General features: G+C 43.5%; 1 protein-coding gene across 2 annotated transcripts in view; it reads right to left on the bottom strand.

Moving 5' to 3' along the window:
* fibcd1b (fibrinogen C domain containing 1b) overlaps positions 1 to 15,528 on the bottom strand; it is a 97,877-nt gene extending 82,349 nt beyond the window's left edge. Inside the window, exon 1 of one of the 2 annotated variants that reach the window (XM_058054082.2) lies at positions 15,034 to 15,528. In XM_058054082.2, coding sequence (XP_057910065.2) covers positions 15,034 to 15,081 — 48 coding nt within the window. In that variant the 5' untranslated portion in view covers positions 15,082 to 15,528. The remainder of the gene's footprint in view (positions 1 to 15,033) is intronic. The other variant, XM_058054083.2, reaches the window with a different exon arrangement.
* Positions 15,529 to 15,753: the final 225 nt, after the last annotated feature.

Here is a 15,753-nt window from a genome sequence, read left to right as displayed (position 1 = left end):
CTCTGCCTTTGGAGACTGTTCGCCCTCTTGGAGATCTTAAGGATTAGCAGAGTACATTATCACTTTAATCTCCACTTTAACCCCTTCAATCAGCATCCGAGCCCATGCCGCAAGACTCCCCTAAGCCACATATGGCCGCTAATGTATCGGAGGGGGGGGGCATTATATAAACATGGCATTTTATTGGATTTTGTGCTGTTGTCCTCTCTCGGTAATCCACTGCAATCCTCATCACCATCAGCTTGATGTCTCGAAGTGTTGTCACCAAGTCGACCGCGGTCCATCGTCTTTGTAACAAACCTTCACAAACATTCAAAATATTGAGAGTAGATTTGGGTATCATTTATGTATGGTATTATCCCAAATTGGTGCTGAAAGCCGATGTGCCTCATTGGTGTGTTTTTTCAAACATTACCAGTAATCTTTATGATTCATTTCAATGCTACTGTTTTAAATGGTAAGCACAAATTCAATGCAGAAATGAGGCATCAAGACCTACTTCGTTTTTTGGTCTGGTTACGATGTTTTTATGTTGGAATTTTGGTTTAAGTGAAGAATGGTTTCAGAGCTTTGGTTTATATTAGTGGTGTCTCAACTTTCTCCATCGAGTGCCGCATACGGAAAAATGAGTCCATGGTTCTCACCCGGAAAAGTGTGGAGTGGATCGGGAATGAGATCCTGCCCCAAGTGGAGGAGTTTAATTACCTCAGGGTGCTCTAACATGGAACGCCAGATGGACAGGTGAATTGGTGGGGAATTGGTCTGCAGTGATGCGAGCTACGCATCAGTCCATTGTGGCAAAGAGCAAGTTGAGCAGCATTTACTCGTGGATCCACGTTCCTACCCTCACTTATGCTCGTGAGCTTTGGGTAGTGACCAAAAGGACAAGATCGAGGATACAAGCGGCCGAAATTACTGTATTTTCCTGGCGATAAGTCGCTCCGCAGTACAAGTCACACAAGGCCAAAAATGCATAATTAGGTAGAAAAAAACAAAAAACAAGTCGCATTTTTTGTGGTAATTTATTTTATAAACTACTTGACCAAAACAGACATTACGTCATCTTGGAAGGGAAGTTCTAACAATAAAAGAACAGCGAACAGGCTGACTAGATAAGTAAGATATGCTAACACAATGCTTATTCAGCTACACCAAAAATAAACATGAACAGAAAAGTTGTCCAGTGTTTATACAACATAAACAGTTTTAAGAACAGTAACTGTTTTGTTTTCTTCACCGCAGTAATAGTAGCCTCCGCTTTATGCTAGTCCTTAACAAGTTTCTCACAAATTATATATATTTTTTTTATTTATAAGTCGCTCTGGAGTATAAGTTGCAGGAACAGCCAACCTATGAAAAAAGTGCGACTTATAGTCCGGAAAATAGGTAATTTCCTCTTTCAGGTGGCTGGGCTCTCCCTCAGAGAGAAGGTGAGAAGTAGAAAAGCTGCTCCTCCATGCTGAGAGGAGCCAGATGAGGTGGTTTGTGCATCTGGTGGGGTGGGGTTCAGGGCACGTCCGACCGGGGGGAGCTGTTTAGGCTGCTGCCCCCATGATCCGACCTCGGATAAGCAGTAGAAGATGGATGCATGGATGGCATTTGATCATAATTTACAGGTCAGGATTGTCGGGAAAACAAGGCTCTGGAATTACACAAAAGTTCAACCATTTGAAAATGAGAGACGTGGGGTACTTGTTTATTTTTTGGAGCACAGCTGTGCACGTTGCCTTGTGAAGTTTAGCGCCCAAAAGGAATGAGACTTTGACCTTTTTTGCTTCAGGCTGACAGCAGCGACCAAACAGAAACTCCACACACAGCAAACATCTCAAAAATCAAATACAACAAACAAAAAAACACCCTCATCATTTTTTTTTCTTTGCCGACTCTTCCCCCGCCCCCTGACCTCTGGCCTCTGAGCTGCCATCTCCCCTTCCTCTCCCCATCGCAGCACGAAAGAGTCGCTCTTCATCTCCACCTTGCAATAAATCAATAGGAGCTGAAGGGCTGCAGGAATCGTGTGAATCTGATTGATTTCTTGTGTTACCACATTACAGTAGGCTGGGAAGACAACTTCCCTTTCCCAAGCGAGCGAGAGACTGGCTGGGAATTCAGAAAAATATATTTAAAAAAAGAGACTGAACGCAATTAAATGACAATTAGTCCCTCCATCTCACAACCACTGATGCTGCTTGGGAGCAAGCGGGAATTGCTTACACTTGCGGACATCAAACGCCGTTGCCTGGCACTCTCTGCCGCTGATCCCCAGCCTTCCTTTCTTTCCCCGCACCTCTTCATGCATTAGTCATGACATCTGTAAAGGGAGATTTGACTCGGTCTGGCAGACAAATGGCTCGAGAGGGAAACCAGAGATGCCTGAGACGGCCTTTTAAAAAATAATCAAGACTAGACCTAAATGATTGACAACTTGGCTGGAAAAAAGTCTGAATGGGAATGGTTGATTAGACATTCAAAGGAACAGGATACATCTTAACATCCCAGACTACATTTCCTGTCCCATGTTCCCTGAAGTCACATGATTTGGAATTCAACTAATACATTTTTTGGAATTTTGGCAAGACTTCAGCTGAGTGAGCAGCTAAAGGATGACCGTCATAAGAGGATGATGATAACCATAGACCCAGAAGTGATCACTGTTGTAGTCTTAGTCGACAACAAAAGGGACTATTCTAAGCTCATGCTACTATCTGACGCCATGCTGGACATCACGTTGAAAGCACAGGCTTTTAGCTCAACGGCTCAACTCTTTTTTCCGTCCACGGGACACGAGCCAAAGCAGAGCTGTCATCCTTCACGTCATGTGGCTGGCAAAAAAGACAATATCAGATTACCCATCAAGTGCACCTTTTATTGCTGTTGCTTATTTTCTGCAACCCACTGCATCTTAGGGGGTAGCATGTGCGTGCGTGTGTGTGTGTGTCAGGTTTCACGTGTCAGCGCGCACAGTTTCCTCCGAGGACGCCGTCCCGTTTGCCACGGCATCAGCAGAAAGTACTGGTCTGTGCCGCTCTACATTTCCATATCCAATTTCATTGCCATGGCGGACGAGTGCAACATTTCACCAGAGGAAACAAGGAAAATAGTAAATATGAGCTTGTTTTCAGCCATCGCTGGAGGGAGGCCTCCGGAAGTATATGCTCGTCAAAAATGTGCAGGAAACGTTTTCCAGTCTTGCTAATGAAAAACAAGCCCGACGGTGCAAAACAGCCACTCTTCTGCTAGTGTAGCAAATTAAAGATGAGTTTTAGAGTCATTTAGTTGTACTGATCGCTGTTTTTACGCCACTGCTTTAAACCAATTTTTATGACTCTGCCTTTTGAAGCATCAAAATCCATAATCGAACCAGAATCAAAATGAGGAGAATCAGAACCGGAATCGTACTTAAAAAATTAAGTACCGTGAGATTTGGTGTTGGTTGTGTGATCCGTACACAACTTTACTAACATCTAGTGGTTGGCAAAACCGTTCATTTCAGTGAACCGGATCATTCCGGTTCATTCAGTAAAAAGATCTGTTCATTTTGGTCATTTCAGTCAATTGGTCGGTCATTTCAGTGAACTGGATCATTCCGGTTCATTCAGTTAAAAGATCTGTTCATTTTGGTCATTTGGGTCATTTCGGACAATTGGTCGTTCATTTCAGTGAACTGGATCATTCCGGTTCATTCTGTAAAAAGATCTGTTCATTTTGGTCATTTCGGTCATTTGGGTCATTTCAGTCATTTGGGTCATTTCGGACAATTGGTCGTTTATTTCAGTGAACTTGATCATTCCGGTTCATTCAGTAAAAAGATCTGTTCATTTCGGTCATTTGGTCGTTAGCCTGTGATCTCCCCCTGTGCATAGACCCGGTCAGCCGTGCCGAGTCAGTCCGTTCCGACTCAACAGCGCAATAACATGTGATTACGTACCTCGAAATCTGAAGTATTACCTAGAAATCCGGCGTTACGACCCGGTCAATCTCTCGGTCTTCCAGTCAGTTAACCCCACCCACCCAAAGAGCGAGGCGCGACAATAGCATAAGACAGGCAAGCACGTAGATAGTCCCGCCCTGCAAAAGGAACAGTGAACTGACTCTCCAGCTAATAAAAAAAAAAAAGCATTTGCAACGGAACGGACTGAACGGGTGGGCGGTGACCTCGTTCATTCCGTTCACAAAAAAGAACTAGTTCTTTTGACCCGTTCGTTTATGACCGCCACACCACTACTAACAACACAAGAGCCAACATACCAAATATAACAGTTATTCAATATAACCACTGGAGGTTCTACTGCATGAATGTGCTGAACTCCTGTTTCCACGGCAGTGTTGCATCGCTGACGTTGCTTCATGCGTGGTCCCTTGATGATGCTGTCAGTTATCTGCTCAGCTTCCAGCAATCATGAGATTCTGGACCAAGTAAAGCGCAAGGCGGCTCAATCAGACGCCCCTCTTGCCAGCGATGAAAAGCGCGTCTATTCAGCATCTCCAGGGCCAATGCCAAACTCATAACATCAACAGCTGCTCTGGACCAATGCCTGCTATTCAACTCCACAACGCTTTGTCCCGATCCCAGGTCAGTCCCGCTGTGTTCTTCCTGTGCTTCGGATCCTGTTCCAGACTGACAATTGCCTGCCTGAAGTGACCTTGGGTGATTGACTGGATCTGGGAGTCTAATTCACACCCTTATTGATCACCGCTCTGGTCTGAAGCCTGGGTGAAGTCGGTGCTTGTGATTAGTTGGGCCTTTAATGGAGACTATCAAAGTAAAGGTTGGAAAAGTTCTATTTTGGAATAAATGGAGGATCCCTTTTTAGATCTTCCTGGACACATCAGTTGATACATTCTGCAGTCTATTATTTCCCCTCACATCCTCATAGTTTGGTGATGATTTTAGGGTAGTCACCCTCCCCCCATTCCCCAACAGAGGAATTTTTTCCAAAAAATTGGATTTTATTCCTGTCATATTTTGACTTTATTCTTGTAAAATTATAACTTTTTCCACAACTGTCTTTGGTTTTCATATTGTGACTTTAAAATGCATTAAAAAAATATATTTCACCTATATGCCACAAAAATTATGTTTTTTCCCCTCATAATATTACAACTTTTCTCGTAAAAGGTCTAATATTGGAGTCAATATGACAAGTGGTCTTTATTTTACTTTGCTTACCCAAGCAACACTTGCTTTATTAAAACAAAATATCAGCTCCATCCTTGAAGATCGTGCAAAACGGAACATAAAAACATGCTTTCTTTGTGGTTTGTCGGCATACTGGTACTGCGATACGGTTATATCAATAAGTACGGTCAATAATAGTCCTTTTTTAGTGAGCCCACCATGATGTAAATGTTGCACTATTCCGTAATCTCTAAGCGAGCCTCGCCTTTGTTCAGCGCTCATCCTTGGAACCATCCTTCCAACCCCGTCAAGCCCTTCCTGCACTCTTGCAGCTGACACTAGCGTCTCTCTAATCAGCCTCCCGCTTTCATCCGTGTCCTTCCTTGTCCTCCTCTCAGGGCCGTCATCTTTTATTGAAATCCTCCTTCACCCCCGTGCGCTACAGATTGAGAGCAGGGAACATGTGAAAGAAACAAGGCTGTAAAAGGTCACATGATCAAAAGAGAACGAGGCGGGAAGGACACAAATGGAGTTTACGGTCAAATAATGGAGCCAAAATGATATCTATCTGTCAGGGCGGCGTATGACTTGCAGTGTAAAGCATCCCGGGCTTATGTAAGCAATTGACGGTAATGGCTCATTATCGCTTTGATCCACCGACACACACTCCTCTCACACGTTCAGGCTAACAATATCACACTCTCTCAACCACTTTGGATCCCACTGCTCAACTACCACCAACCTGCGACTCGCTTCCAAAATGGAATGCCCACTTTATACAGGGTCAGGCGAAATCATCTGACGCATTTGGAGCTTAAATAAAAGGCAAATAAAGTCAAGAAACAAAAAAGTCTTTATTTTCGAAAAGTACATATAATGCCATTTAGCTTTGTGTCTTTATAATGTCATTGTTTTTCGTTTCTTTTTCAGTTGCTGCCATAAATTGGACTGGTGAGCATCGCGCTTTCACTGTGGAAACGTTTATCAAAACCGAACGTGCACCGCCAGAAGTGATTCATTCATTCATTCATTTTCTACCGCTTATCCTCACGAGGGTCGCGGGGGGTGCTGGAGCCTATCCCAGCTGTCTTCGGGCGAGAGGCGGGGTACACCCTGGACTGGTCGCCAGCCAATCACAGGGCACATATAGACAAACAACCATTCACACTCACATTCATACCTATGGACAATTTGGAGTGGCCAATTAACCTAGCATGTTTTTGGAATGTGGGAGGAAACCGGAGTACCCGGAGAAAACCCACGCATGCACGGGGAGAACATGCAAACTCCACACAGAGATGGCAGAGGGTGGAATTGAACCCCGGTCTCCTAGCTGTGAGGTCTGCGCGCTACCCACTCTACCACTGTGCCGCCACCAGAAGTGATTTCATTTTTAAAACATAATGAAACATAATGGCATTATATGTACTTTTCAAAAATAAAAACGGTGTGTTTTGCTTTTTCTTTGGCATTTTCCAGTGGTCTTTTATTATGGCCAGCCTGGGCAAATCTCACGCCGTTGAATCAGCATCTTGACTTCACAATCTGCCTCCCTAGCTTTATTTACAGTAAGTAAAAAAAAAGACATGGTGTTTTTTTTAATAAAAAGATCGTCATAACACATTAGCTTGTGCTGAAAAATCATGTAGGCGTTTGATGCCACCACCCCCCCCACACCCCATCCCAAACACAATTACTTGCAATTTTAATGATTCATTAAAATCACATTGTCTTAACGAGGCTCGGCTCAGCTCGACTGCAAGGCGTTGATTTTCCGCAGCCGTAATGAGAAACGTGCCCGGTAAATATTACAGTCTAAGTCGACACTCATCAACGTCACTTTGACACGGCTTTAAAAAAAAATAAATAACAACAACCCACAATTAACAATCTGTCACCGGCCCCGCACGACTTCATCCAGAATTGAAGAAAGATGAGATTGAAGTCTGGCAGATGCGTGTGTGTGATGTTAGTGTTAGGGATGAGGAAACGCAGTTCCTTTTTAACGACCTTGCTTCTGAGGAGTCGTTCAGCCGAAGAGAATCGGGTGCTCGATTCACTAGATAGAGTCCCTCGTCGAAACAAAAGCAGGGGTGTCTAAACTTTACCCCCCCCCCCCCCCCCGCCCCCCTCTGTTGTTTTTTTTTCCCATCCATCCGTTTTGCGGGGGTATGCTGGAACCTACGCCAGCAATCTTTATATTCTTGTGACAATACAACTTTTTTTCCTCTTAATGTTTTCACTTTATTCACGTAATGTTTTTTCATATTCAACATGAAATCTATATTTCAACTATCTAATTGTAAATTTTATGCTCATCGTTTTCAAAATGGGAATATAATAATAATAATACTCCCATAATATCATGGTTTTATTTCCGTAATATTAAATTTTTTTCAAAAATTGTAACTTTGGTTGTTGTTTAGTTTGTTTCTCATTTCAAAAAAATACTCTTAGTATTTCAACTTTATTTTTTTCTTATAATATTATTTTATTCTCCTAAAATTATGACTTTTTCTTACAAGATTGCAACTTTTTCTCTTCGTATTTTGATATGATTCCTGTAAAATATTTTGAAAAAATTCCATATTTGCTGTTGTTTCAGTATTGGGATTGTATTAGTATTTTTCGTAAGAATACTACTACTACTAATACTTTTGACTTGTCGTAATGATGTCATTTTATCATCATAATAACATTTTAATATCATAATTTTGACTGAGGAAAAAGCGGTAAAAATGAATGAATGAATGAATGAATTTTGACTTTTTATCTCATACTTACTTTCCAAGACACTTTAGCTCACAATTATGACTTTCACCTCAAAATGATTATGATTATGACTATAATCCCAACTATAAATATGACTTACCATCGGGGCTTCCACATGAAGGCCCATAGTGGGATACAACTTTTTTTTATTGTATTGAATTAAAATGTATATAGAAAAATATTCCTACATTATTTTTAATAGCATATTTCATGAAGGCTTTTTCCTTCCAATGCTAACGACCCCTCCCCCCCCCCCACCATAAATAGAATGCTAATGCTAACAGCTGGCGTGTATGCCAGAGACATTAGCGTGTACATTATATGAGCGGCTCGACTATGCCGCGTGCAGATGCTGGATGATCCTCGGCCGTGCATCACGCCTCAAACAGACGTTTCCCAGATTGCCCATTGTGTCGACATGTCAACATCGAGTGGCTGAAAGCTGGCGAGGAGTCGCAAGCAAGCGTAGACGCCACTGTGATCGTTCTGCGGCATGAGAACTGGGGAGGGGGAAGTGACTTCTTGGCAAAGTTGGTGACATCCTGCGTCTGCCGGTTAAACTTAATTTGCATTTCGTGGAATATTCAACGAGAGCAGATGACGAACGGCGTGCTCTCTTCCCGGAGCTGAGGAAAAGAAATAAATAAGTGAATACATAATGTCGGACTAAATTCATTATCTGCCTCAGAGGATTTCTACATGTCTTGGAAACACATCTGGGGGGCATCTTTAATGAAAAATAAACAGCGCTCTGATGTGTGTGGGCCGTGTGTGGAGGGGGGGGTCTGCACTTGACATGAAGTCAGCAATCTGTGCAGGATGCCTGCTTGCATCACAGCACAAGCAACAAACTTGTTTTTGTGTCGCCTTGCAGCTTAACTTTGTCAAATCGTCAAATATTGACGAGTGTTAGCTTCTGCAATCATCGCCGTAGCAACGTAATTACAGATGGCCAACCGGTGCTCTCCACAGCTCCCTCTGTCAGGAGTCAAGCACTGGAACCGAGCAAACAGGAAGTAGAGGGAAAATTACTGAAAACATTTAAAAACTAAACTTCAGTTTTTTCACGGCTGGTTTTAAAAGATTTGTTTTCAAAACCTCACATTTTCTATGCTGGTCATTAGCCGGCATGCTAATTTTCAACTCCCCCACGGTTAGTTTGACTTCTGAAGCAAATTTTCCCCCCAGGTTCTTAACTTGGACTTCCAAATTGCGGTATTTGACTTTGGAATTTGCCACATGTGCGGTTATGTGCGTTCAAGATTAAGATATGCCTTTATTCGTCCCTCAGTGGGGAAATTTCAAGCGAGCTAATACATCCGGATAGAGTTGTTATGTGTTGCAAAGCGATCATGTTCTGATACATAACTCGCGAGGCGAGTCAGCGTCGTGTGGATTGATGCCGGCCTTGAGTGTCATCGAAGTGTCGTCTTTGTAAAGTTCGGTGACGGAAGGTGCCCCAGTCGTATCAATACATTACACAGTGACATCATTTGATGACGCTCCTGACCTTCAAACAGGAACACAACATTGCATCGCAACAGCGTGCTAGTCACTTCATTAAATACAAGGTAAAGAGGCCCGACTAGGAACTCACACTTGTGTGTCTGTAGCTTTAATGCTAATGATATGTTTATCCACCTCCCTATTGACATACTGTACACACAACACAATAGACGTCATACACAATCTCAGGATACTTTGATATTTTACATTGGGTAAACCAACTCATGAGGACATGCTAACATCCTTCGCTATATTGTAGATTCCCAATTTCCCATTAATTCATTAATGATAGGTAGTGGTAGGTGGGTGCTGGTATTATTAGTCAAAACAGATTGAAATACAAATGATATGTAGTATTCTGGTCACCAGGGGGCAGTAATGACACAAAACATTGAGACATGAGCTTACATGACATTACCTTAACACTGCATAAAGTCAGCCATGGCATGTCCCACATGATAGAGTGAAAAAAAAGTTCCCCTCTCATTACGTGTGGAAGTGGTATGTTCTGGGCTTCCTAAGTTTAGAAGAAATTAATCGCAGGATAGCTGCACGGCGACCAAGTGGTTAGCGCGCAGGTTAGCCTTATAGCTAGAAGTTTGCAAGTTCTCCCCGTGCACACGTGGGTTTTCTCCGGGTACTCCGGTTTCCCCCCACATTCCAAAAACATGCTAGGTTAATTGGCCACTCCAAATTGTCCATAGGTATGAATGTGAGTGTGAATGGTTGTTTGTCTATATGTGCCCTGTGATTGTCTGGCCACTAGTCCAGGGTGTACCCCGCCTCTCTCCCGAAGACAGCTGGGATAGGCTCCAGCACCCCCGCGACCCTTGTGAGGATAAGCCGTAGAAAATGAATGAATGAATAAATCATTCCAGGACAAGCAGTTAGCTCACTAGCTTGTGAGCTGTGTATCCGTGTAAACAATGGACAATAGGCATGTAAAGGTGAATATAGGGGTGTTATTTCATGTCGACAGGGCTTTAACGATGTTAAAGAAACTTATTTACAAAGTTTTCTATTCTCGAAGTACAAAAATATTCCTTTTTATAACATTGAATCCTCCAGTATATCACGGGAATTCACTTAATGCTGTCCAGTCTGGAACCAATTTTAAAAAGTCAATTTTGCAATATGTTTATTATTGTGGTTGTACTTTGCAACAGGGTAGCTATCAGCGTGATGCAGTGGTGTTTCAGGCAGCGATGCTTTGGAACGGTGGGACTTCTTCAGAGTGCTATTGATTCCTTCGAAACTGATGGGCAATCCCACTGAGAATCACTTACTTCTCAACAATACAGTGTGTGTGTGCGTGTGTGTGTGTGTGATCACTGATAGCCAGGAAACAAGCATCACTAACAGCCTTCTCAGGGAACTCTGCAGTATTCTTTTACAAGTCTTTCCCAGCTGCCCTCTTCTTTTGTTTAGTTTCTTCCTACTTGTGTAGGTTGGGTTCTTAATATGCATCATCATTTTACAGCCTTGTCATTTTATTGGTTTGTTTTTTTTTGCTAAATTATATGAAGTACACCCTCGTTTATCGCGGTTATTTGGTTCCAGACCCGGTTGTGATAAGTGAAATAAATAGAATATTTTTATTCCGAGCATAGAAAGCCTGTTTGAATACAGTTTAAATGATTAGAGCCCTCTAGACATGACATAACACCCCTATAGTTACCTTTGGACTTGTATTACCTAATAGAGAAGACATAATAAGACATAATAATGTGTTCCATAGGGAAACCAAGAAGAAATGGCACCGCATGTTCAAATCTGCAATCAGCCTGTTTGTGCGTCTGTGTCGCTCACAACATTACTGACACCTAGTGACCAGTGTAGAACACTACATATCAAGAGCAGCTTCTGAATTCCTTATACCAGTATTTTAAGATTGTAAAAATGCTCAATTTAAGCAAAAAAAAACACAAGATTTGCTTGAATATGCATTTGTATGACTAATATGCCAATTTCAACAACTAACAGCATGATTTATTGATAAATATGTTTGTGAAAAAAGTGTGACAACACCGTATTTCCAAGTTTTCTGGAGTGCAGCATCATTCCGAGGCTAATAGAATTATTTACAAGCACTCTTGGGCTGCTGAGTGATCACTCCCGAGTTCCCTCCCTTGTTTCCGTGTGGGCCGCGTTCCATCAACACCTGCCCTGACAGCACCGGGGGGAAGGAGCCATTTTGTTTCTTTTTAGTTTGGACACAATTAAGAGCTTATCTGACCACACAGGCGCCGTCTACTCCACTCAAGACGCAGACTTTTACGTCGTGCTTTCCTCTAATTGGCCTCCATCTGTTGGTAAAGGGCGCGGGGGTGACAGCTCACCTCCAGCAACAAATCAAATATGCAGAGTTCCGACAGGCCAGGAGGCATCCAAACAAAGACCACCAAAAGATCTCCATTAATCCTCCTCCCCACCCCCGACCCCACCGGGGGCTGAAATGAACGTGTCAATAACCCAAAAGCCGCAGATGAAGCCTCGCTATCACAAGGCGCCATTACACTGGGAGTATTTATGTAAAATTAGCACAAGAGGGAGGAGAGGACAGAAAGCAGCATTAGTCTCCCACCATTCCCACATCCACTCATCTCTCAGCATTCCCTAACGCCGTGTGATCCACGCAGAGTGTTTGGGGGTTGTGGGACGTGTTTCGCCTTTTCATCCTCGTGCTCTCACCACTCAAAGTATTAAAGTCTCATTTAGTCATTCACTCGTGCGCTTCATCTTGCCGCCGATGTTTTTTTTTTTTATTCCCACACAATATCAATCAGCAGCGCGTAAGGAAAAGGAAGGCCACCTTGGATGCTACACCTTGACCAATTGTAACATTTTTAATACATTTATTTCATGTACATGCTGAAAAACAACACATTCCACAAATATGGGGGACATAAAACACAAAGACAAACATATTGTGCCAAAAAAATGCCCCATTCTGCTGTAATTTCTCAGCGTACCGTGCAATTTTCCAGCAACGCGGGTGTCGCAGTACAAGCAGCAACACACTCTCCAAAAATGGCTGACATGCCGAGTTAAAAACCTTCACGATTTGCCGCAAAATGCTCTACTTTGCCGGGAAAATGTCACAATTTAGGGTTATTTTCGAGCCACACGGGCGTCGGAGCCTACAGCAACATGTTTCACAAAAATGGCTGCCATGCTGCGCAAAAGCTAAGAAAATGCAAAACACAAAGTTTGGGATGCATTGTAGCTATATATCTTGCAGCAGTGCCTGTGGTAGCGTACCACGGAAAAATACGGATTCTGGCAGGGAAATGTTAGGATTTGGGCTAAAAGCTGGGCTAAAAGTTATCAGGGACAGCACATTCCACAAAAATGGCCGACTTGCTGTGGTAAGAACCTGTCAAATTTGCTAGAAAAAACTGTACCTTGCCAGGGATATGTTTCATTCTAATTTCCAATAACTGCGTCATTTTCTAGCATAGCCACTGCAAACAGCAAAAACGTTCCACAAAAATGGCTGAAATTGTTTGACTATTATATACTGTAGTTACTATAGGGGTGTTATTTCATGTGTAGAGGGCTCTATTAATGTAAAAAAAGACTGTTTAGAAGGTTGTAAACAGGTGTTCTTTGCTCTTTATCTATGAAAATATTTAATTTCTAAATCAGGAATCCTACTTCACTGAAATTCACTTGTCACTGTCGTTTCTGGAACAAATTAACTGCCATAAACGAGGGATCATTGTGTATAATTTCATGTAATACTGGAGCTGCATTGTAGCTCATAGAACCATCAGCATCACAGTACCATCACGCTACAAAAAAATCAACACATTCCACAAAGATGTCTGTCAAAGCCAGAAAATGTCACAGTTTACTATAAATTCTAAGAGTTTAGACAACACTGGCGGCAGCAACACAAAAATGGCAACCATGTCACGTCAAAAACCTCCAGAGTGTGTATTTTAGGGCTGAAGCTAACGGTTATTCTTAGTCGATTAATCTGAAGCATGTTCTGATTAATTGAGTAACCGGTTCGGCCCCACACGGACCACAGCAATATGAACCAAACGTATCAGAAAATGGGCAAAAATGCAGATCAAAAACAATTGACAGTTGTCGATTAATTGGATAATCGATTAATTCATTGATTAATCCACTAAGAAAACCATTTTGAGTTGCAGCCCTTCTGTAGATATGCTATTTTCCAGTGACAAGGGTATCATAGCATCTGGTGTGATACATTCCAGATGCATGCAACATATTCCACAAATATGGCTGCCACGTCATGCTACAAATCCTACATTTTGCTGCAATTTCCAGTAGGAGTCATACTGCGCTACTTCCCAGCGACATGCCTGACATCCTCTTGCTCCCAAACACAACATTTGACCTTAACTTCAAAGGAGTTCGGGCAAGCTCTCAGTTCCCGCGACATGCGAGAAGACGCCTGATATAAAACGCCTGCGTCGTCACATCCTGTGAGTCATCGATCGCTCGTCTCCTGAGAAGTATCGGTGTTACAGAGGACATCACATATGAGAAATTATCTCTTAAGTATTAATCAATATTAATGGAGCGGCTCAGGATGCATGCCACCATGCAAATGACTCACTGCCAGCTTTGAGGAGGAGTGAGGAGTGAGGAGTGAGGAGTGAGGAGTGAGGAGTGAGGAGTGAGCATATCATCATAAAAGCTGTCAGTCTGTGCAAATGTTGGGGGGTGTCAAAGGACGCAGAAGGCCGCTCCACAACTACACGCTGGAGAGCCGCAGACAACATGCAGCAGGCAATGCCATGCACAGATGCCCCCTAGTGGCTGAGAGCAGTAATTGGAAGTGCTATGATTTTACTTGTACGCATGAGCCTACCTTTGATCCTCTTGCAGGAAATATTCCAGACAGATTAATATTACATTAGCGCGCTAAATGAGATGCACGATACACTGACTGAGTAAGAGTTCATAAAGCACCCTGAGGCAGAATATTAATTAGGGAAGGAAATATTGAACACAACAGACAAGAAGGCGTGTGAGTCGGAGCGGTCGACACCTTGGAATAAAGTGGGAAGATGCGTCCCCAGTCCCCAGTCATGGTTGGATGTGTTCCGAATAACAACGTGAATCACTGCACCCGCTTGGAATCGGATACAGCGTTCCAGGCAGCACATCACCTCCTGACATGATGACCTTCTGGCAAAACTTGCTCACTAAAATGTGAAAAATCAACCCCCAAAATATGTATTTTTAAAACGCCCACTGTTGTCTGAATGCATTACGGCAGCACTGAGGAATATTAATTCATATTTAGCAACACTTCCAGTGATGCGCAGCCATATTGCCAAAAGAAACATCATGTTGGGTAAATGGACATTATTCTGAGGTAAAATGTGTTTATTCATGTTGGCTCCCCCTGGGGGAGGTAACAGCAGCGAGGGGTGAGACGAGATGATGACCGGGGTTGGTTGACACCAAGGCGGGAAAGACAAGTGCCATGGCCCGGGAGGAGGGGAGCCCGGGGGAAGGAGACAGGATGGAGGCTGCTGGGTCGGGGATGGTACCCCATTCCCACCCTAGCCCACTTACCACAAACCCCCCCCCAAAAAACGTCACACTGCGCCAACACGCACACGCATGCACGTGAAGCTGGCACCACGCACCTGGTTTTTGTGGCGAGTCCCGTCTTCGAGTTCGGAAGAGGTGTTCATGGTTCCCCCATCGGCCGGTCAGCGTCCCACGGAGAATCTGCGCATTACATCCACCTGCGAGCTCCGGACCGAAGCGAACACATCCACCGTGCGAGTCCGCAGCCTACTCCATAGGAAGAGAATGACGCTAGAACTTCTGCGGAATAGAACTTAATTTCCTGGATGGGTTATTCCGTGGTGTTCTGGTGCTGAATTCCAGCCAAATAACACCCGATCCAAAAGTCCTTTTACTCCATTCCAAAAAAAAAATCAGTCTTTTGCTCCTCACTTCACTTCCACAAGACGGACAAAAACGGTTCCGGTAGAAAACCCACAGGACGACCACGACCTCCTCCTCCCTTCCTTCCTTCCTTCGTCTTGCAGCGGGCGGAGAGGCTGTGCTTCGGAGGAGAGAGTTGCGCTCCTCCGCTGTGGCGCACAGTACAGCCGCTTGTCTCCAGCTGTCAATCAACGCTTACTCACTCCCCCCTCCCGCATTCTAACTCCCGCCCTCGGCTGGACCACAAACACAGAAGCAGACCCCACTCGTGTGAATGACGCCCCCCCGAACAAAAACAGTGAGACTATTAATAAGCATGATGAGGAGTTGCCATACTTTACTGAGATACTTTTACTAAGGGGGGGGGGGGGGGGTGTTTAATGTACCCGCTAGCAAAAACAAAGACCCTCATT

The sequence above is a fragment of the Doryrhamphus excisus genome, linkage group LG10, assembly GCF_037039965.1.
Source record: "Doryrhamphus excisus strain RoL-2023G ecotype Guam linkage group LG10, RoL_Dexc_Guam_v1.1, whole genome shotgun sequence".
Classification (NCBI taxonomy): Eukaryota; Metazoa; Chordata; class Actinopteri; order Syngnathiformes; family Syngnathidae; genus Doryrhamphus; species Doryrhamphus excisus.
The sequence above is the reverse complement of the archived record's forward strand: the minus strand, read 5'-3'. Positions and strand labels throughout refer to the sequence as shown.